The sequence below is a fragment of the Chiloscyllium plagiosum genome, unplaced genomic scaffold (genome assembly GCF_037043375.1).
Source record: "Chiloscyllium plagiosum isolate Xiang-an unplaced genomic scaffold, Cpla_swu_hap1 HiC_scaffold_6, whole genome shotgun sequence".
NCBI lineage: Eukaryota > Metazoa > Chordata > Chondrichthyes > Orectolobiformes > Hemiscylliidae > Chiloscyllium > Chiloscyllium plagiosum.
The window spans coordinates 91,812,384-91,833,905 of NW_028270144.1; the positions used below are offsets into that span (position 1 = coordinate 91,812,384).

The 21,522-nt window shown below is 38.8% G+C and overlaps 1 protein-coding gene across 3 annotated transcripts in view; it reads right to left on the reverse strand.

The window, feature by feature from the left end:
• The window catches only part of flt1 (fms related receptor tyrosine kinase 1), a 184,560-nt gene that overhangs the window by 147,122 nt on the left and 15,916 nt on the right, over positions 1–21,522 (reverse strand). For all 3 annotated transcript variants that reach the window (XM_087988200.1, XM_087988199.1, XM_043692014.2), the window contains exons 2-4: positions 12,950–13,037; positions 7,460–7,677; positions 1,087–1,211 (exon numbers count right to left, since the gene is read on the reverse strand). In XM_087988200.1, coding sequence (XP_087844326.1) covers positions 1,087–1,211; positions 7,460–7,677; positions 12,950–13,037 — 431 coding nt within the window. The remainder of the gene's footprint in view (positions 1–1,086; positions 1,212–7,459; positions 7,678–12,949; positions 13,038–21,522) is intronic.

A 21,522-nucleotide genomic window follows, 5' to 3' on the forward strand; every position in this document is an offset into this window, starting at 1 on the left:
ATGGAATGTTCATATCGATGCAGGTCTGATCCCTAGTTAAAATGCTGCACTGCGCCACAAATGCAGTACTTCATCACAAACACTGCACAGTCTCTGTGTTCTCTGAATCTTCTAAGATCTGATATTACTTGTAGCTGACACAGAAGAACTTTGCCAGAATTTGAACTGAAGATCTTTTGGCACCAGTATAATATTCAAATCATTGACTTAACTAACCTGGAAGAAGAGTCACAAGTCAAGGTGAGTGAACAAATAAGAGAAGATTGGAAAGACAGCAGAAGAAATTTGTGGTTGGAAAGAATGGAGATGGGAGAGCCATTTCAAAATGACTGAGGAGAAACTTTAGAGCTACAATTGTCCCAAGTGATCCTACATTCAACCCAATGGCATACTTGGTGTCACAGTTAAATGCTAGAATCTTTCAATACATTGGCCCATTTGTCTCAAAAATACATGCACTGCATTTGCTCAAAATGGATTAAAGCTACAAAATGCTCTTATGAGGAGGCGTAATGACCAATGTGTACACATGCACACTCACACATCCCTTAACTAAAATACACTTGTTAAATCTTGAAGAGAATACATTTAAGGACAAAAAATTAAAACATTTTCAACTAATCAAAGACTACTAATAATAAGTAATTTACAATTTACAACATAACTTATTTTTAAAACATTCCTTAAACAGTAAACAGTTGAATATACATTTTAAAAGTTGCAAAGACAAATCAGTACTCAAAAAATTAAATGATCATTCAAAATCAAGAACTGATTTCCAAATCAAATAGAAATCGGTAGGCGGTATAATTGGTGTACAAAGCTGAAAGTAACCGAACCAAATGACTGGTTTGTTACAATTTTCAGTTTTGTTTTATTATTATTTTGACGCTTCATAATTTGTCTTTCAGTCAATTGTGCCATTTGTCCTGATCTCTTCACGCACCAAACCACTTAAACAGCTTAATAAATAAATTTTAATAAGCACCAATATATATTTTGAAAACAATTCATGGAATAAGTGCTTGAGGTACTAATGTACTTCTGGTTGTTAGCTATGCTATGTAAATACTGCATCCAACCTACTGTTTTCAAAGTGACGGTGAGATCTGGGGCTGTGACCCTGCATGGTATAATTAGCGTCTTTCCTTCTGTCATGTACACGACTTTGGGAACATCTGTGTGTTGCTCAACAAAGGGACTGTGTTTGTCTGAAATGAAATCAACATTTTTATTCAATTGAAACTTAAGGAAACGGTTTTGCAATGCATAAAATTACCAGCCCAAACACAGACTAGTTAAGAGTTCACTTAAGTCCACATGGAAGTGTATACAACTTAACTTACAGAATTAAAAAGACTTTTTTTCAAAGATCTATCAGAATAAAAGCTGAAGCTTGCTTTTGTGTCAATGTTTTTCACTAAATATGACATTTGTTTTTAAAACAATCCACATCTGCAACATATTCATTTTGCAGATAAATAGTGTTGAGTGAAGAACATCTTTAAAATAGTTTTTCAAGCATACCATTTACATGTATTGTGAATTCTCACAGACATTACTCTTGCCATGTTTGTGAATCTCGTTGACACAGACACTTCTTCTATCAATGATTTCAATAATCCACTGTTACTGAAAATACTAAGTAGGTATCAGATTTGATTTCCATTATAGTTTCAATAAGAACATGTGCCAGGAATAGAACATAATGCTGTTGTACATCGAATGGTACAATGGGGCATATACATGAAGCAATTTTGCTGACCTATTTATTTCTTCATAACAGGAGTAATCTTATAACTGCTTTGCCTAATATACTGGAATATTATTAGGTTATGAAATGTGAGCAAAAGCATACGCAGTTCTATGATATGGTTGTTCTGAGGAGGATGTTCTGAAATTTAGCACCCAATATATGCCTTGTATCTTTGAATACAGTGATTCTACAAAGATAGCTAATGGCAATCTGAAAATATTAGCCCTCAATTATGTTGTTGGGTCAAAATTGCTGCCAAGCAAGAAAATCAAGCTCTCTGTAATAGTATTTGCTAATTTGTGCAGATGTTTGCTCATTGTCATACATGCACTGGTTAAAGTTTAAGAATCACCCATAGGCTTTCAACCAAACACTCAGCATCTCTGCTGTTATTCTGTTCCCCTCCACAAACAGAAACTGCATTTAAGTGTTTTTGTTTGGTACAGCTTTTTCCCCTTTATGCCTTATCTTGAGCAGACTGTCCATTTGCAACCACAGTCTTGGGAAATTGTCTAAGAGGTTTCTTTGTGTTAACTTCTCTAACAGTAGAAGCTGCTAATAAACTGTTTCATATGATTGCTTTATTTACAAGTTATACAATCGTGTAAAGCCTGAATCACTCTTTAGCAAGGCAAAAAAACTGCAGTTTAATTGGTTAATTTCATAATTCTCAACCAAACTAGGAACACATGATACCACAATTGTGGCAACTTAAACTATGGAATGCCAATAATATTCAAAACTACACATCTGTCTAATCTTTCTCGCTGTGGAATATGCTGTTCATGTTCTAATCAGATCATTCCCAAATTTGTCTGACAGATGTTGTCTCACAACGTTTTAGTGTATTTTGAGTAAGATGTTTCTATTGACGTGATCCCACACAAAGAAGAAAATCAAAAGGAAAAATTTGCCCTGAGAACCTCTTAATTAGAAGGAGGGCTGGAGTTTTCCTTTTGTTTGAGGAATGTTGTATTCTTGAATTTTTTTAAAAAATGTTTGTGACATAACACACACCCTCAATGACTACTAGCAAGGAGCAAAAATAATTGCTCCCTTGTGGACCATTCAGAAATGGTAAGGGATGAAGAAAAGAGCTACTTCCACGCAAAAGATTATTGCCATGTGGTTTCCTGAAACTCACCATCTCATTGTGGCGATCATGAGAAATATTAGGAAAAGTTGCTGAATATTGCTGCACACAGACATAGTGTCACCAGCAACCAAAGCTATGGGACTGCTACTTACATTAAGTTCAAAGCCATCAGTGCTGAGAACTGGAACATATCACCATACATAGCCATTAGTTCAGTGTACTATTCAAAGTATACAAAGTAAAATTAAACTGAAAATAATTAATACAGGTAGATATCATTCTTATTTTTGTGTAAATGGAAGAAGTTACTTTGTTTTAATTTATTTTGAAACTTTATTAAGGCTGGTTTAAATTCAAATAATTTACAACTGAGTGATGTTTTTAATCCTGGGATTACGGATCTCAAATAGGGCAGCAATGGAGACATTGTAATTGTCTTCAATATTCTTAAGCTATGGTAAAATCAATCAGTGTTTCCTTCATCATTGTTATCCAATGATGTCTGTTAGAAATACATATGTGGAACAATGGATTAAAATAGGGCTGGGTTTAACTGTACTGTTTCCTGTGGTTAAAATTATTAACACAATACAACTCACTGTATTGCTCTGGGAAAGTTCCTACGTCCTAGAGGATAATGATTCAAATAAGTAACAACAACTTGCATTTGTACAGCACTTTTAACATGGATAGATGCTTCACATGGGCTTAATCAGACAAAAACTGGCACAAGCTTGCTCAAAGAAGGATATTTTAAAGACGATTTTGAAGGAGGAGAAAGAGGTGGAGAGACAGAGAGGTTTAAGAAAGGGAAATTAGAGTTTAGTTTAAATGGCTAAAGACATTGCCACAATGTTTGGGATGTAGAACAGAGCTGAGCTGGGGTAACTGAATTCTTGGAGGGCTGTGGGAATGGAAGATTACAGAGATAGAGGAGGGGCTAGGCCTTGGGAAAATTTAAATAGTAGATGAGAATATTCACTATTGCCCATTACTTTATTTTCGAAAACAGCTTTATTTAAAACAAAATAAACAGCCCCCAATTGCCGCAAATTTTTAATCAGTCAATAGTTGATACATGAAGACCATGAAAATCCTGGATTTGAACATCAGTCTGCATTAAAGTAATTGATTTCCACCCAGGTACTTATTAGTGTGTTGCAATTGACTTTTTATTGTCATGGAGTTAAGGAAAGGAGTATTGGTAAAGATTTCAGCTCATTGTCACTTTCCATTACAAATACATGGACATGTAATGATGGTAGTATCAGAAATAGCTGGAGTGTTTACCACAATCAATGGGATACCATTGTTCATTAGCAAGGTTTAGACATTAATAGTAAATGATTGAACACATATGGAACCATAGGCCAGCAAGGAGCATTCAGAAAAGAATAGGAATAAAGGACAGAATATCATTTTCTTGTTATTTAAAGATTAAAAACCCTATGCAAGTCCCATAGACAATTTAGATCAGATTCAGTACAAAGGAGGAAATTTGTTAACCACATTGTTGATTCGGTGAAACCATATTTTAATGCAGTAGAAACAAGTCCAGCATTTAATAAATATAAATAAACATAAAAGTGATTGCAAATTATCCAGAAGGACAGAAGTTTTCATTACCTTAATACCAGTAACTGCATAATATTAAAATAAAAAATACATATTGATAAGAACAGTAATTTTTAAGACATGCATAACACTTTCTCACCAAACTGAAGGTACCTTTGGTGTCATTTATGAGCTTAGAAACAATACAAACTCAAAATTTGCACTTTACATCTGGGAAAATAGCAGATCGGTGGCCCTCATGGAGCTAATTTGGGAAGTTGAATAAACAATGTCCTGCCACAGGAAACAATAGAGAACTACTAATGAATCTAATTCAACCAACTTCTGTTTCCCAAGCACTATTGAAAACCCTGGAGGGATTATTTTTAATCAAAATCAATATTGAATTCATAGCTATTTTTCAAGCTTAAGATCTGCTGGTAACGTTATAATATTCATGAATTAGGTGTCTCACAAGACCCTTGTCAGAGATACTCAAGTGTGTTTTCTTTTCATTATCCGCTTTCAAGATAGGTAGTCACTGGCCACAAACTGGTATGTCCTTGTAAAGGATGCGGTGCATCTTCTTCTTGATGCACTAAGTGCCTTTGCATGGGTTTACCCCCACCAGAAGTCAACAAGCAATCCTAATTGGATTTGCTATTTACACTTCCTGAATGCCTGGAAAAATAGAGTGCCCCTCCCCTTGTCAGTAAGTGGTGGGGGAGCATTTGATCAGATAGTAGGGACCCTACAGCATTCTGATATCAGCCCCAATTAAGTGCAGAATCAGAAGACTTATGAAAAACATTTCTGTAGGATCACCAACTAAGGCTCATTTAAAGATGTCATTCCATTACTGGCTACCATTCCAATAAGATAAGTGTTGAAATTTTCAGCTAGGCAGTCACATTTTAGCAACTGCCTGACCTCAAACTGGCTGCGTGAAATGCTTCTCAAAATTGCAGAAGTAGATAAAATTTCTGGTGGAGGTGTTGACAATAGACTAGTGGCTGGAAGAGTTCAAATGCAGATAAACATAAGTTTTAACATTTAAATGGCTTATTTGTTTGTAGTTAAGAGTTCACGGTACGACATTTTTCCAGACATTCAGGAAGTGTGAATAGTAAAATCTGGTTAGGATTGCTTGTTGGCAGGGGTTCATGACTCATTGGAGGAGCCTTAAGAAATTATGAAATTAGGGGCTCCTTTGCATCACCTCGCCCAAGAAACGGATATTTGCTCATGGATACCATGCAACTCAAAATCATGAGAAATTTGGACAGAATGGAGGGGGAGACACTCAAACAGATCAAGAACTAGAGGGTATTGCTTTAAAATGTTTTCAGAAAAGAAGCAAATGTGAAGTGAGGAAGGGAAACTTTCGGATAGCAAGTAGTAAGTGTATGGAGTGCACTGCTTGGAAGCATCATGGAGGCAGTTTCAATTAAGACATTCAAGAGGGCATTTGATTGTTTCTATTTAAATAATGTGGGAAGTTATGAGTCAGAGACAGGAGATTGGCACAAGTTTGTGATTCTTTGAATTCAGCATGATCACAAATGACTGGGCATCGCAGCTCAGAGATAGCAGAGTTCAGTACCAAGGTAAGTCAGCTGGTGCCCTGCAAACCCCTTCAGCCCCAAGACAGCAACACCTCTGCTGCACAATAAGGTGGCTGGTACACTCCAGAAGATGACCACCTTCCTTTCTCTCTTGTTGCTGGACCTCCAATTCCCCTGTGCCATCTGGGCTCCATGTTATGCAGTGGTAGGCCCTGGCACAAACTCTATCCCTTATTACAAGTAGCAGCCAGTGATAATCTCCTTAAGTGATGGTACCCCCATGACTTTAATTGGCTAGAAACCCACCTCCATGTGAGGGCTCAGTCCTGGGAAAATTGCAGAAGTAGGTACAATTTCTGGTGGAGATGTTTCTGATCCCCCAAAACAAGTCCACCTCCTGTTTCCTGCCTCAAGTGGAAAATTTTGCCCAATGCCTCAAAACCCTTCTATGCTCTTGATTTGTCAGGTGTTAAAAATTTAGTGTCATACTTACCTGTTTCCTTGTTTCTCCTAGTCATTTTTTAAACAGTTTATTTCTAACAGAATAAATATCTATTGAATGTAAGGTATTGTAAACTTAACAGAAACAAAGGGGATCTTTAAGCCAGTAACAACTATGATGTTTATCTTACCTTTGCTGTGGTTCTGTTCGCCGAGCTGGAAGTTTTTGTTGCAAACGTTTCGTCCCCTGGCTAGGTGACATCATCAGTGCTTGGGAGCCTCCTGCGAAGCGCTTCTTTGATGTTTCCTCCGGTGTTTATAGTGGTCTGTCCCTGCCGCTTCCGGTTGTCAGTTTCAGCTGTCCGCTGTAGTGGTTGGTATATTGGGTCCAGGTCGATGTGTTTGTTGATGGAGTTTGTGGATGAATGCCATGCCTCTAGGAATTCCCTGGCTGTTCTCTGTCTGGCTTGCCCTATGATAGTAGTGTTGTCCCAGTCGAATTCATGTTGCTTGTTGTCTGCGTGTGTGGCTACTAAGGATAGCTGGTCGTGGCGTTTCGTGGCTAGTTGATGTTCATGTATGCGGATTGTTAGCTGTCTTCCTGTTTGTCCTATATAGTGTTTTGTGCAGTCCTTGCATGGTATTTTGTACACTACCTATCCTTAGTAGCCACACACGCAGACAACAAGCAACATGAATTCGACTGGGACAACACTACTATCATAGGGCAAGCCAGACAGAGAACAGCCAGGGAATTCCTAGAGGCATGGCATTCATCCACAAACTCCATCAACAAACACATCGACCTGGACCCAATATACCAACCACTACAGCGGACAGCTGAAACTGACAACCGGAAGCGGCAGGGACAGACCACTATAAACACCGGAGGAAACATCAAAGAAGCGCTTCGCAGGAGGCTCCCAAGCACTGATGATGTCGCCTAGCCAGGGGACGAAACGTTTGCAACAAAAACTTCCAGCTCGGCGAACAGAACCACAGCAACGAGTACCCGAGCTACAAATCTTCTCACAAACTTTATCTTACCTTTAACAAATATATAGAGTGCAGTCTTTCTTTGTCGAGCATTTGATGATGAGCTATTGCAGTAATAGTATCCTGTGTCTTTAGCCTGAGTTTTGCTTAAAGTCAGGTTACTCCAGAAAGGTCTATTTCTGACCCCACTGTTAAAATTAATTATACTCAGTCTTTCATTTCCATTAATTACATGATTTGGCCAGGACCATGACACATGTGATGATCCCCTGTGAAAATAAAAAAGGTAAAACATTACACAATCCAGTTTATCTTTTTATCGAAGTAAAACCAGATTACTTAGAAATATCATTTGTATGTAAGCTTCAATGTTACTAGTGTCATCTTAAACCAAAAGGATGGAAATGTTGAAACAAAACCCGAGAACGTTTAAAATAAATGTCAGATTAGTCAAAAGTTGTAAACTGAAAATGCTAATTTAGAAATCTCTTAGCTAGTTTTAATCCCCTGCAATTAATGAAAGGAAGTTGGCATGGAGAAGTGCATAGGAGGGTAGGAATCAGATCTATAGCAGTGAGAAAACTGTAAATGATTAGGGGGAATTGGTGGTATAATGATAATGTCGCTAGACTAGTAATCTATACTAGAACTAAAAACGAATGTTGTGTTATTCATAAATATTCAATTTAAAAATTGCAATTGTAGGCTAGTTTAATGGTGATTGTCAATTATCATAAAACCCGCTTGGTTCACTAATGTCCTTCAAGGAATGAAATCTGCTGACCTTACCTTGATTGGCCTAGACCCAACTCTAGAACCACAGCAATGAGGTTGACTCTTAAGTACCTCTGAAATGGCCCTACAAACCACTATAAAATTTGAAGAAAATGAACAACTGGACAGACTATCTGGCATCAATCTAGATACCAGCAATGAAAATGACAAGCAAAGCTGTATCAAAACTGCAAACCTCTCCTCATCAACATCTGAAATATTGTGCCAAAATTGGGAAAGCTGTACCACAGATTAGTCAGGCAACAGACTTATATAGTCATACTTATGAAATCATACCTAACAGACAGCATTCTGGACACTACCATCACCATCTCTGGGTTTGTCGTGTTCTATTGCCAGGACAGATTGACCAGAGGTGGAAGCATAATTGTACACAGTTAGGACAGAATTGCCCTGGGAGTCCTCAACATGGGGTCTAGATTCCATGAAGTTTCATGGCATGTGATCAAACATGGTCATTACCACCTACTGTCCCCACCTTGGCTGATGAGTCATCACTCCTCCATGTTGAATAGCACTTGGTGGAAGAATTTCAGGTTTCTCTAGATGGGCAACTTTATGTCCATCACAAAAGGTGGCTCAGTCATACCACTGCTGACTGAGGTGGTCAAGTTCTCAAGGACAAAGCAACCAGACTGAGCCTGTGGCAAATGTTGAGGGAACCAATAAAAGGGAAAAATCTACTTAATATCATCCTTACCAATCTACCTGTAGTAAACCCTAACCCTAACCTTCATCTTTCCATGGCAGTATTTGTCGAATTAATCACTGTACAGTCCTTGTGAAGGCAAAGTGCGGTCGTCACATTGGGGATACCCTCCATTGTGTTGTGTGACATGATTATGCTAAATGGGACAGACTTCAAAAGATCTAGCAAGTAAAAACAAGTATCCACAAAATGCTGTAGGCCATCAATAGCAGCAGAATCTCAGATGAACCACAATCTATAATTTCATGGTCCTTCTTGGTCACTGATGCTCAGTTTGGTTCCTACCATGTTAGCTAAGCTCCTGAACTCACTACAGCAATAGTTCAAACGTAGACAATAAAAGATTGTAGTGTGAGACAAATTTGACTGACTGTGGCCTTGATGATCTCTAGCATTAACTGAACTCAGTAGAATTAGGGACAAAGCACTCTGTTTATTTGAATCATATCTAGCATAAAGGATGATGGTTGTGGTTAACAGTTAATCATCTCAACTCCAGGACATCTCTGCAGGAGTTCCTTAAGGTACTGTCCTAGGCTCAAATACCTTTAGATACTTCATTAATAAATTTCCATCTATTACAAGGTCAGAATAGGCTGTTCATGATGAATGCACAATGTTCAGCACCATTCACAATTCCTCACAAATAGAAGAAGTTCCTGTCCATATGCATAAGACTCAGTCAACAATCAGGTTAGGGTGATAAGGGCTAAGCAGCATTCATGTCACACAAGTGCTGAGCAATGAACATTTCCAATAATAGACAATCTATCCATCTATCTATCACCCCTTGATATACAATGGCATTACCAACACCGAAACCCCGTTATCAAAATCCTTTGGATTACCACTGACCAAATTGAACTGGACCAGCCAATATAAACACTGTGGTTATAGAGGCTAGGAGTCATGCAATGCATAACTCACCTGCTGAGTCCCAATGTCTGTCCATCATCTACAAGGTACAAGTGACGAGTATGATGTAATACTACCCACTTGCTGGATTAGTGCAGCCCCAACAATGGAAGAAGCTTGACAGTATACAGGACAAAGTGGGCCACTTCATCAGTACCCCATCATCACCTCTATATTTCAATACCTTCACCCTCAAAGTACATTGACACTGTGTGTATCATCTGCAAAATGTACTGCAGGAACTAACCCAGACTTCTCCAACAGTAACTTCCAAACTCACAACTTCTTCTCCCAAGAAAGACAAGGGCAGTAGATGAATGGAAAGATCCCTTCCAAATTACACACCATCGTGACTTGGCTGGACAGTGATTCTCAGACCTTAGGTAAACCTATTGATGCCACTGAATGATTTTGTATGGTAGTGGAAGAATCTTAAGTCTGAACTTTGGAATTTCTTAATTAAAGCAACAAAAATTCAATAATTGAGATTTAAACTGCAGAAATGGATTACAAAGGTTGCAAAATGATTTCCACTCCCTCACGCAAACCTGGCTGCCATTTAAAATGATTGCAGCTCCTACATGGCCATGAGATGCGGGCATCCTAACGTTTGAGCTGTTCCCTGCCACAGAGTTTGGCAGTAAGCCCACCTCACCTATGTTTACAAACGTGCTGCCACACAATCAGCTTCAGCCAACTGCCATGATCCCACACCAGATTTCTAACAACCTCTAGGCCTGCCAACCAATGCTACAACAGAAGGACAATATTCAACCCCACTGTGTCCAAGACATGTTCACATCATGTGCAATTTTAACAAGTGTGCTAGAAGCAGCATTGGAGTTTAAGTCAGCTAAGAGCTTCACTGAAACCCAAGCTTGAGGTCTAATGACATAACCCAGATTAAATGTTAATATGCAGGGACCAGCAGCAGAATCAGGAGAGAGCTTCCAAAACATACAAATAAATATTGGGCCTCTCTTACCCCTGATCATGATTGCAACCAGCATATAATTACAAGGATCATTTCCCTCAGTTTTTACAGCATCGCCTCACTTTTCATGCCTTTTTAAATAAGAATTATTCTTTTAATTAGGAAAAGAGGACCTGAAGTTTAAATGGACCAGTTTGACTCTTTTCATAGGTAAAAATTGAGTCTATTGTGTATTCCTTGCAACTTCTTTTTTGAATTACTTTTCACTTGAAAGGATGTTGTTGCGATTGCTTTAAACTACAGTAATCAAGGACTATAACTTCAAATTGAGTTCCTGCACTTCATAAATATTTGCAATAATTTTTCTTTTGACTAAAAACCATTCATACAATTCAGATTAATGTTTTGTGATTAAAAGGTAGTGTGATGACATGGATGGTTGCTGGCAGTCCTTTACAAATGGAATTAAGTAATGGAATCAATTGATATTGCAGACTGTCAGTTATCTATGGAAATATTAAAATCGTGAATGAATTCCCTGACGTACAAGATACCATCTCCCTACCTCTTTGAATTTCAAAATGAAATGATAACACCATCTGTGAAGCGTTCAATCATGCTGTCAACATATATCTTTTACTACCTTGCAGACTAAAATGAACAGACTTAAAATAGACTGTATGCTAGAAAACACAATGCATGTTAAGGTGCACAATGGTAACCTATATAGCTTGCAAGACAATGTTTACAATTAACGATTTTCAAATTAATATTGGTCAATTATACCTCTAGGCAACAACACAGAATTGCACTTTTATTGGGAGAAATTTCTTCATCTCCTCATGAAATGCTCTATGAAAGGGTAAAGGTATCTAACTATACAGAGAAGTGCATGTCATCATGAATGAGACCGCGCAGCTTTGGTGGACAATCGTCTTTCCCAAAATCCTGCTGATGGCAGCGAGTGCCTTAGTGAGATTTATGAAAGTAAGTAAAGCAAGGAGTATGGCCTTGGAGTACAGAGAAGATCATTTCCACAATAGAACTCCCGGAAAGAAAACTGCAATATGTTTCTGTGTGCACTCAGACTGCAAGTATACAGTCTTTTAAGTACGACCCTAACCAAACCTTTTCCCATGACACTAATATGTGAAAAGCCTGTGTGATTTGAAGGACAAAATCAGGACACAGTGATCCTCTCAAAAGCAGAGCTCCCATGTTTTTCTAGTGTTTAAACAGGTGTTTTTTTTTGCCTTGGTCAATTTTGGAGGATGGAAGATAGTCACAGGGACAAGGATTTCTGCATTGGCAAAATTGCTAGACCCAAGCAACCAATAGGATGCCAAGGTCCACTTCCAGGATGCTGGCTGGCCTGACATGAAGGCCCTAGATATTGATGATCAGACATGGGAGGTCATAAGCTGACAATAGAGGAATATGGTAAACTCTCATGTGGACCTGCCATGCACCACATTATTGAGCATTATTACAGTGGGATGGTAATGTAACAGTATTGAACAGAACAACCAACAATGACATTTGAAAGCTTCATGTTCAGCATATGGAAGACACTGCTTCTCAAGAATTAGCATCTTTAGATAGCAACAAAGAAGTGCCATATGAAAACACCCCATCTAGAAATGGGTCATTGCTGTATGTCCATCATCGTTACTGAATGGAAAGATGCTAATGATGTTACCAGAGAGCACAAGCAATGTAAAACCAGGAAACTGGCAAATATATCTCTGGCTCCCTCTGTAACACATGCAAATACAACTGTAGTTTAATAGGTGGGTTCTAAAAAAGGTACAACATACAAGAAAACTATGGATAGCCTTCTAAAACTAGAAATCATGAAATCAATTGCCACCCAAATTTCCTTTTCCCAAAATTTATTACTGTATTTATATACTAATACTGCACAAAATAGTGAAGTAGATCTCTATCCCTTTATGAAATTCACCTCAATAGTGCCCTTGATATAAATATTTAAAGACCCATAAATAGAGCAAGTAGCTTATGTTTATGACATAAAGGAATTTTTAATATGCTGTTTTTCACATATATAGTTTCATTATATGTCACAATCTAATTTCTTTCTTAATGCTTTTAATATTCAGTACTAGGATAGCCTAATGTAAAATAATTCCAATTAAAATGCTTAATATGTTGACATTTCTTTAATTACCTGCATGTCACATGTAGTGTCTGGTTAATGCTAATGACATATTGCTTAGCTCTTATGCTAAGTATAGGACTTAGGAGGTCAGGTGAGCCTGTAAAACAGAAAAAAACAAAATTATTTTCTTCATTGGTCCAAGCTAATGAAACAATTCTAGAGACAGACTATGATGGAGACAATGGGAATTTTGGCCACCAAAGTCAGGAGTTGGGAGTTGGGAGAGCTGCACATCTCCTCTTTTAAAGGAAAACCTGTGACCTCATGTGCTAATCAGGCACTTAAGAGGCCAGAAATAAGCATTTGCCCCAGATAAAGGACCCCAGGAATAGATGTTCCATCCATTGGATGCTGCTGGCTAAACAGTAGCAAAGGTGAGTAATGGTGAGAGGGAGCTCATGTGGGCACTTGGGTGTTAGAGGTTTTTAAGGAAGGGGATGGATAAAGGCAGGGTGTAATTTTTCAGCCTACCCCTTCCTAAGCTGTGCTCCTCAATCAAGCACAGAGTGTCTTTACACGAGTGTCTTCCTTCCACCTTGGAGTCTGCAAACAACCCTGCACAGATTTGGGTGCCTTGTTCCCCACATGGTGAGCCCCCACTGGGTTAATAACAGTGGTACAGAATAAAGCCCGAAGAATGCATTTATTCCCTACTTAAGGGTCTCAATTGTCAATGAACAGGAAGACCAGCCACAGGCCCTCCTATCCTGGACTCAAATTGAGATCGAAAGGTGGTGGAGCTCTCTTACACAACTCTTTTGCCTGATTAAATGATCCACCAAACCCGCCGCGGGGGCAGGCGCAGATTTCGACCCAGGTTTTTATTCCAGTTCTAAAAATCCAGTTCCTACTGAGATTCTAAAGATTCCAACTTTAGAAATGTTTAAGTATTGAATACAGAGTCGATATGCATCTTTAAGTAAGGATTGTTTTACAGTTCCATAAAAAATACAATTAATCACAGGTTGAATATTTTTAAATTGGTTGCACAATTATAGCAATGTAAACAATACCAACAAATTGTGATATCTAGGTTCTATGATCTAGATCAATTATGAAACCATGATTTGCAATGTTCACAATAGATTCATTCCAGGAAGTCTTAAAATACTGTACTTCCTTGCATCCCAAAGAGTTGGCAAAAGATACAAATCTAAATTCAATACAGGGAGTTCAATTTAATAGGTTTGCTGTAACAAAGATGAAATATTGTTTCATTTTCAGTGTAATTATATTCAAGGTCCTTAATCAAGCTATTGTTCTCCTTACAACTGCTTTGACTTTGTACTAAAGAATTCAAGAATTTAAGCTGTTTGTTCCATAGCTAGAGATACAATTGTCAAATGCATTAAAATAAAGTTTTTAATATATTGTTAAATGTTTTATCATAATACTTTTAAATGAAAAATCAACATCTAATATAACAAATGTTCTCCACTCACTTGAAAAGAATTGTATCATGCATTAAAAATATACTTATTACCTTTTAAATATGAAGTAACCTTCATAATAATCTTGTTCTTCAAAATCTATATGTGTTCATTAAATTTAAATTAGATCCTTCAATAAAATTTTGCTTCCTAACTTAAATATTGGCTTCAATTGATTTTGATATTCATGTGTTATCATTGACTTGTCATTGATTTTTAAATCACAAGTCAGAGAAACATCATTTGATGATTGTTGGCAAAACATGTTAGTGCGATGTGTGCAAAAATCACTTTCAAAGATTTCTTTGGAGGGTTTCCTTTCATTTCAATATCAGAAATGCAGCATTTGTCAGAAATCAGTGACATAGCATCATTCTATCACCAGTTTAATTGATTTCCATTACTGTACACTTTAAGATGTAAATGTGCTTTGACAATCACTCACCATTGTGGTAGTGTCTGACTATCTCGACAGAATCAAGAGTGTGGTGCTGGAAAAGCACAGCAGGTCAGGCAGCATCTGAGGAGCAGGAGAATTGACATTTCAGGCGTAAGTCCTTCATCATGAAGGGCTGATGAAGGGCTTATGCCTGAAATGTTGATTCTTCTGCTCCTTGGATGCTGCCTGACCTGCTTTGCCTTACACTCTCGACTCTGATCTCCAGCATCTGCAGTCCTCACTTTCATCTCTACAGGAAGGATTTTTATCAGACACTATGTTCCCACCATCCCCTTGCACCCGTAACTTTAAAATGTTGAAAGATAATGCACAGAAAATTCAAATTCCCTGCAGTTATTTTAGGTGAAGCATAAATTGCTCAGGGTAAGACTTCTGGTCACATTTGGTAAGAAAGTCCCAACTTCAGCCAATCCAACTGACCGCCAGCTATGTGATGCCAGCAGCACCAGTTTCAAATGGTGATCACAATTACATTCACAGGAAGAACCCAAAGAGGGGAAAAATTACAAAAGCTAGGCTGAAGTTAAATTCAGGCAAAAGTAGGGACTGCAGATGCTGGAAAACAGACTAGATTAGAGTGGTGCTGGAAAAGCATAACAGGTCAAGCAGCATTCAAGGAGCAGGAAAATCGATGTTTTGGGCAAAAGTCCTTCATCAGGAATAAGGCTGGGAGCCTCCGTGGGGGAGAGATAAATAGGAGGTGGGTAGGGCTGTGTTGAAGGTAGCTAAGAGTGCAGTGGGTGGATGGTTTGGGGATGAAAGTGCTAGGTCAGAGAGGAGGGTGGAGCAGGTAGGTGGGAAAGAAGACTGGCAGGTAATGAGGGTGGTGCTGAGCTGGAAGGTTGGAACTGGGGTAAGGTGGGGGGAGGGGAAAGGAGGAAACTGGTGAAGTCCACATTGATGCCCTGGGATTGAAGTATTCCAAGACGGAAAATGAGGCGTTCTTCGTCCAGGCATCGGGTGGTGAGGGAGTGGCAGTGGAGGAGGCCCAGGACCTGCATGTCCTCAGCAGAGTGGGAGGGGGAATTGAAATGTTGGGTCACGGGGCGGTGGAGTTGATTAGTGCGGGTGTCCTGGAGATGTTTCCTGAAGCGCTCTGCAGGAAGGCGTCCAGACTCACCAATGTAGAGGAGACCACATCGGGAGCGACGGATACAATAAATGACATTGGTGGATGTGCAGGTGATGGATATGGAAGACTCCTTTGGGGCCTTGGATGGAAGTGAGGGGGGATGTGTGGGTGCAGGTTTTGCAATTCCTGTAGTGGCAGGGTGGAGCCTGTCTGTTAGGTCCCAGTGAAAGATTTGAGGGAGGTGGGAGTCAGGTATGAAAAGTCAGACAGTGGGGATTAAAGAGAGGAATGACCTGCAGGCAGTCACTCAGATGGACACAAGGGATCCCTCCAATGTGCAAGGTTTAGCTACCTATAGATTTTACAAATAAAATATTGTTCTTCTTTCATCTTATATATGCGTTACTTAAAATGACTCAAATTTAAAGCTTAAAGCCAGAATATTTTTATATTAGCTCTTTCTCTTTATTAATCTAAAAATGCCGTTCTTCCAATATATTTCTTACTCTATCATCTTTAATCTCTTTTGCCTAAGGTAGCCTGCAAGGGAAGCCACTCAGCTGCCTGATCAATGTTTTTTTGAACATAACTCATGAGTTGCAAAAACAATGATTTTCTTTCCAGTTTTCCTTTACCCCCTGAAGGGAAGCACCTGTCATCAGCTAAGCATCTCTGAGACAAGACTGCAATTAGAAATTTAGCACATGGTGAAGCTATGAGTCCAGATCTGTTTTTTTTACTTCATGGCGCAGCAAATTAAAGTTGTGCCTGTGCACAGTCGTCATCATAAATTATTGAAGATCTTCCTCATTGTGTTTATGACTTTTTCAGATTACACCAACAGCACAGTAATTTGCAAAAATAATATTGTTTTATATTATTTCAATATTATTTAAAATACAGATATTGTTTTAGACACTAAAGACCTTCACATGTGAAACTACTTGAATGTCTGTGTGAAAGAAATTAACTTTTTGTGTGAGAGGTGCCAGTCAATTGAATTCATTAGGGGTTTTCTTATCTGCTAATTGACAAAGTTCTACTGGAATTTGCTGTGGCTTACCTGGAGTTCAAAATGTTTATTAGTAAAATGGAGAAAGCACTTTTATGTTTGCATATTTAGTGATGAAACATGACTGAGTGCAAAATAAAGAAAAGTACTCAATTTTGAATCATTCATTGGAAATAGCATATCAATATCAGACTTCTTACAAATGCAATGTTATTACGCACAGTCACGACAATATAAGTGAAAATTACATAAATTGGAATTAAAAGTGCTCAAGGAAAAACTGGAAGTAGCTTTCAACCAACAGCTCAATATAAATGAATAGACAAACACGTGTTATAACAGGAATGCAAGAAAATGCAGTATTAAAAGTGAGAGGTAATAATATTAAAAACAAAATGGATACATTGAGGACATCTGATAAAATGAAGGTAGCACTAACAATTTCATAGAAATTAAGATCAACACCTGCTTAATAAGACAATGAAACCAAAAATGAAGAGAGTGATTACATTAGGTACAACATTTTCAGTACACCAGAACTGGTCGATAACTAGAATCACAAATGATTCTCAAGGGCAAATAGAAATGGGCACAATAATGTTAGCCTTGCCAGCAACATCTATAACCCCCTGTAAGAATTCAAGGTATAATTCCTATGAAAAGAAGAAGAAATATAGCAAAATCAAGAGTGTAGTGCTGCTTCGTGGTGTCAACATTGATCCAAATGGTAAGTAGAAATATTCAGAGATAGCAAGAAATAGAAAGTGAAGGTCATACAAAGCATTAAGTACATAGAATTAATTCAGCACAAAAGAAATGGGAGCAGGTGTAACCTACATGAACAGAGCAATCAGCCCAATTAGTCTATGTTGGTGTTTATGTTCAGCAAAGGTCTTTTCTCACTATTCTTCATAACTTCATCAATTGTTACTTTCTCCCTCATATATTAATCTAATTCACCTTAACAATTCCATGCTAAGAAGTTTCACATTCTTAACTTCCTTACCTTATTTGCATGTAATTATTATGCATGGTCCCCAGTTTTGATCATGCCCCATTTGGAAGTAGCTTCCCTGTGTCTATTTATTAAAGCATTCCATAATCTTAAAGATTTCTGTCAAGTTTGTTGACTAGCTCGCTGAGCTGGTAGAATTTGTTTGCAGATGTTTCATCACTATACTAAATCACACCATCCGTGCATCTCCGATGGACCATTGGTATTCTGTCCCGCTTGCTATTTCTGTGTCCCGGTTTGCTGGCGTGGGTGGTGTCATTTCTGGCTTTGTTTCTCTGTGGTTGGTATTTGGGGGCTAACTCTACATGTTTGTTAAAGGAGTTCAGGTTGAGTGCCAGGCTTCCAGGAATTCCTGTGCATGTCTCTGTTTGGCTTGTCCTAGGATGGATAAGTTGTCCCTGCCGGGTTTGTGTTTCTTCGTCTCTGTGTATGGATACAAGTGATAGCTGATCATGTCTTTTGGTGGCTAGTGGTTCGTGTACCTTGATGGTTAATTTCCTTCCTATTTGCACTATGTAATGTTTGTGGCAGTCTTTACATAGTATTTTGTATATAAGGTTGGTTCTGCTGGTTGTGCATATGGCATCCTTTATACTCATCAGGAGCTGTTGTAGTGGGCGACCATGATACCCAGGGCTCAGAGTAGTCTGGTCATCTCTGTTATGTCCTTGATGTATGACAGTGTGTCTGTTCGTGTTGTATCTCCCTGTTGTAGTCTGGCGTATAAGTACTGATGGACTATGCTTTTTGGGTACCTGTTGTTTCTGAAGATGCAGTATAGGAGTTGTTCTTCAGATTTGCACAGCTCCATGGTGCTGCAGTGTGTTATGGCTCATTTGAGCAATGTTCTGTTTATGGGTGTTGGGATGGTTGCTGTTGTAGCTGAGTACTTGTTCTGTATGGGTGGCCTACACTAGTCTGGAGCTCAACACTGGCCTTGCATTCGCCCACTACGTCCAGGGAGTGAAATCGGTTGTTGTTCTCTTCCTTGCTGAATTTTATGCTGGTGAGGATGTTGTTTATGAGTTGATGGATTTCCTACGTTGTGCAAGTTTGGTAATGACAAAAGTGACATCTACATATTCAATCCAAAGTTTAGGCTGAATGGTGGGAAAAGCTATCCGACCTGCCTTTGCTTTACAGCTTCTGCTATTAGTCCTGATAGCAGTGATCCCATGGCTGCTCCTTTTATTTGCTTGTATACCTAGTCATTGAAGATGAAGTGGGTTGTGAGGCACGGATCCAGTAGTTTAGGGGTGCTGTCCTTGCTAATGGTGTTGGTGTTGTAGGGTGTCTGCATCCCTCGTCTGTCTAGTTGCGAGGCTAGTGTTTCTACTAGGTGTTTCAGTCTTTGTTGTAGTTGTTTTGCTAGTGAATCATACAAGAATCATAGAATCTCTACAGTGTGGAAATAGGCCCTTCAGTCCAACAAGTCCACACTGACCCTCCGAAAGTAACCCACCCAGACACATTCCCCCTACCCTATATTTACCCTGATAGCTCAACCCACTTAATCAACTCTGCCCAAGAATTCCTCAACATCATCAAGGACACCAATATAAGACAAGATTATGTTCTTCTTCATTGTGACACTACTATTTACCTCCATAGACCACCCCCCCCCCCTCCCCCACCCCTTCCCAACCCCAGCCAAGGAAACATTAGCCTCGCAACTAGACAGACCAGGGATGCAGACACCCTACAACACCAACACCATTAGCAAGGACAGCACGCCTGAACCTTGGGTAGTCCATAGAAGCGGGGTTTGTTGGATCCCTCTGGCTTTGTTTTTTGGTAACCAGTCTTGTTAATTTCACCCGTCTTGTGTCAATTTTTCAGGGAAACTGTGATGTGGGCTTCTAGTTCTGATGTCGGGTCTTTCGCCATCTGTTGGTAAATGTCAGAATGTTCTAGTAGTGTGTTCGCTTTCTCAATGTATTGCGCTCTGTCCAGCATGACAGTCATGTGCCCTTTCTCCACTGGTAGGATTACAATGTTCTTGTCTCTCCTGACTTCTTCTAGGGCTTTCCTCTCTAGTGTGTTGAGGGTCTTCAGTCCCTCTTTCTGCTCAGCATTAGGGCTACCATCTGCCTGATGGTGTGTTGAGTTTCTTCTATGAGTCCATTTTTAATAGAATGGATTCTAATGCTGTCAGGAAGTCATTTTTATTGGTGCCTCTATGGTTGTAGACAGATTACAGTCAAGTCACATTTTAATTCTTCATTTTACTGACAGAAAAGCACCAACCTGTTCAAACTCTTTTAAAGTAATTAAAATTCAACTAGAAACAATGAGGGCAGTAGAAAGCCAAACTACAGACAGTGGTAAGAGTGGTCAAACTTATTTTAAATAAAAGCTATGTACACATTAAGAAAATGAGAAAATAAAGAGGAAGGGTATTTGTGGTAGTAATTTGTAGATCATGAAATGCCAAAATGTTTTAAATGAATTGTTCACACTGGTCTTCACAAATGAAGGCTTTGACAGTTACACTGGAACAGAAGCCTATAATACAAGTAGACATTAGTAAAGTATTATGTCTAGAAACAATCCAGGCTGGGTGAAAATAACCAAAAAAGGAAAGTTTGCACTAAAGCCAGTACAAAGATCAAGGCCAAAGGACAGGACATAAATATTGGAGAGGATATCCCGTAAATCAAAAGGAAGCATATCCAGCATGAAGACAGTAGTTGTCTGACTACAAGAAGTTCAATCACTTTTCATGCAAGTGCCTAGCTGGAAAGAAACAGAGTAAGTGGATAAATATAGCTGTTGGAAAGATGCCAGCCAATGTCTGAGGAGTCATACAAGTTGGCATGTTCAGATCTAAAGGTGATACTGGTTTCTTTTTGTTAGAATGAAGACTGCAGAACGGGAGAATAAAGTGAACATGAAATGTCAGTTAGTCACTAGAGCTGTGTGCAATATCATGAGCTTTACCTATCTGTACAAAGTCACTCAAGGTGATAACTCAACAATGAGACCCTGAAAGGTAATATCGAGGCTATATGATGGAGTGAAACTCATCCCAAGAGGCTAAATTAAGTCAAGAACCCATTGCAATGGGAAGATTAAAGGAGTGAAGTTCCAGATATTGAGTGTTCAGCAAAATGCAATTACTTCAGCTGAAGCAAGTCTAAAACCTGGACTCAATTCTATACATGCCAAAAGAGATTTTCAGTGTTTTACAAGTCAGTAAAACAATAACTGATGAACTGATCCTAAAAGATTAGAGAGATGTTTTTCTAGGGTTTGTGCTCATTCCTCATGTCACCACCAAGTGGATGATAATGTGAAACCAGCACAGCAGCTATCAAGCCTGAACAGTAAAGCTGGAAAAGAAGGAAGTAATCAAAAAGTGACAGTGCCTACAGACTGGATTAGTAGCATAGTACTAGCACAAAACAGAAATCTAAGAGTATGCATAGATTCAAATGATCTCAATAAAACATTCGACAGTTCTCAATACCCCATATTGAGGAATACCCCATTGAAGGAATGTTGTCACAGCTTACCAAAGCAGAGGTCTTTAGTACCCTAGATGCAGTTCCATATGCTGTTTGACATTTCCACTGTTCAAGGAGAGTATCAAT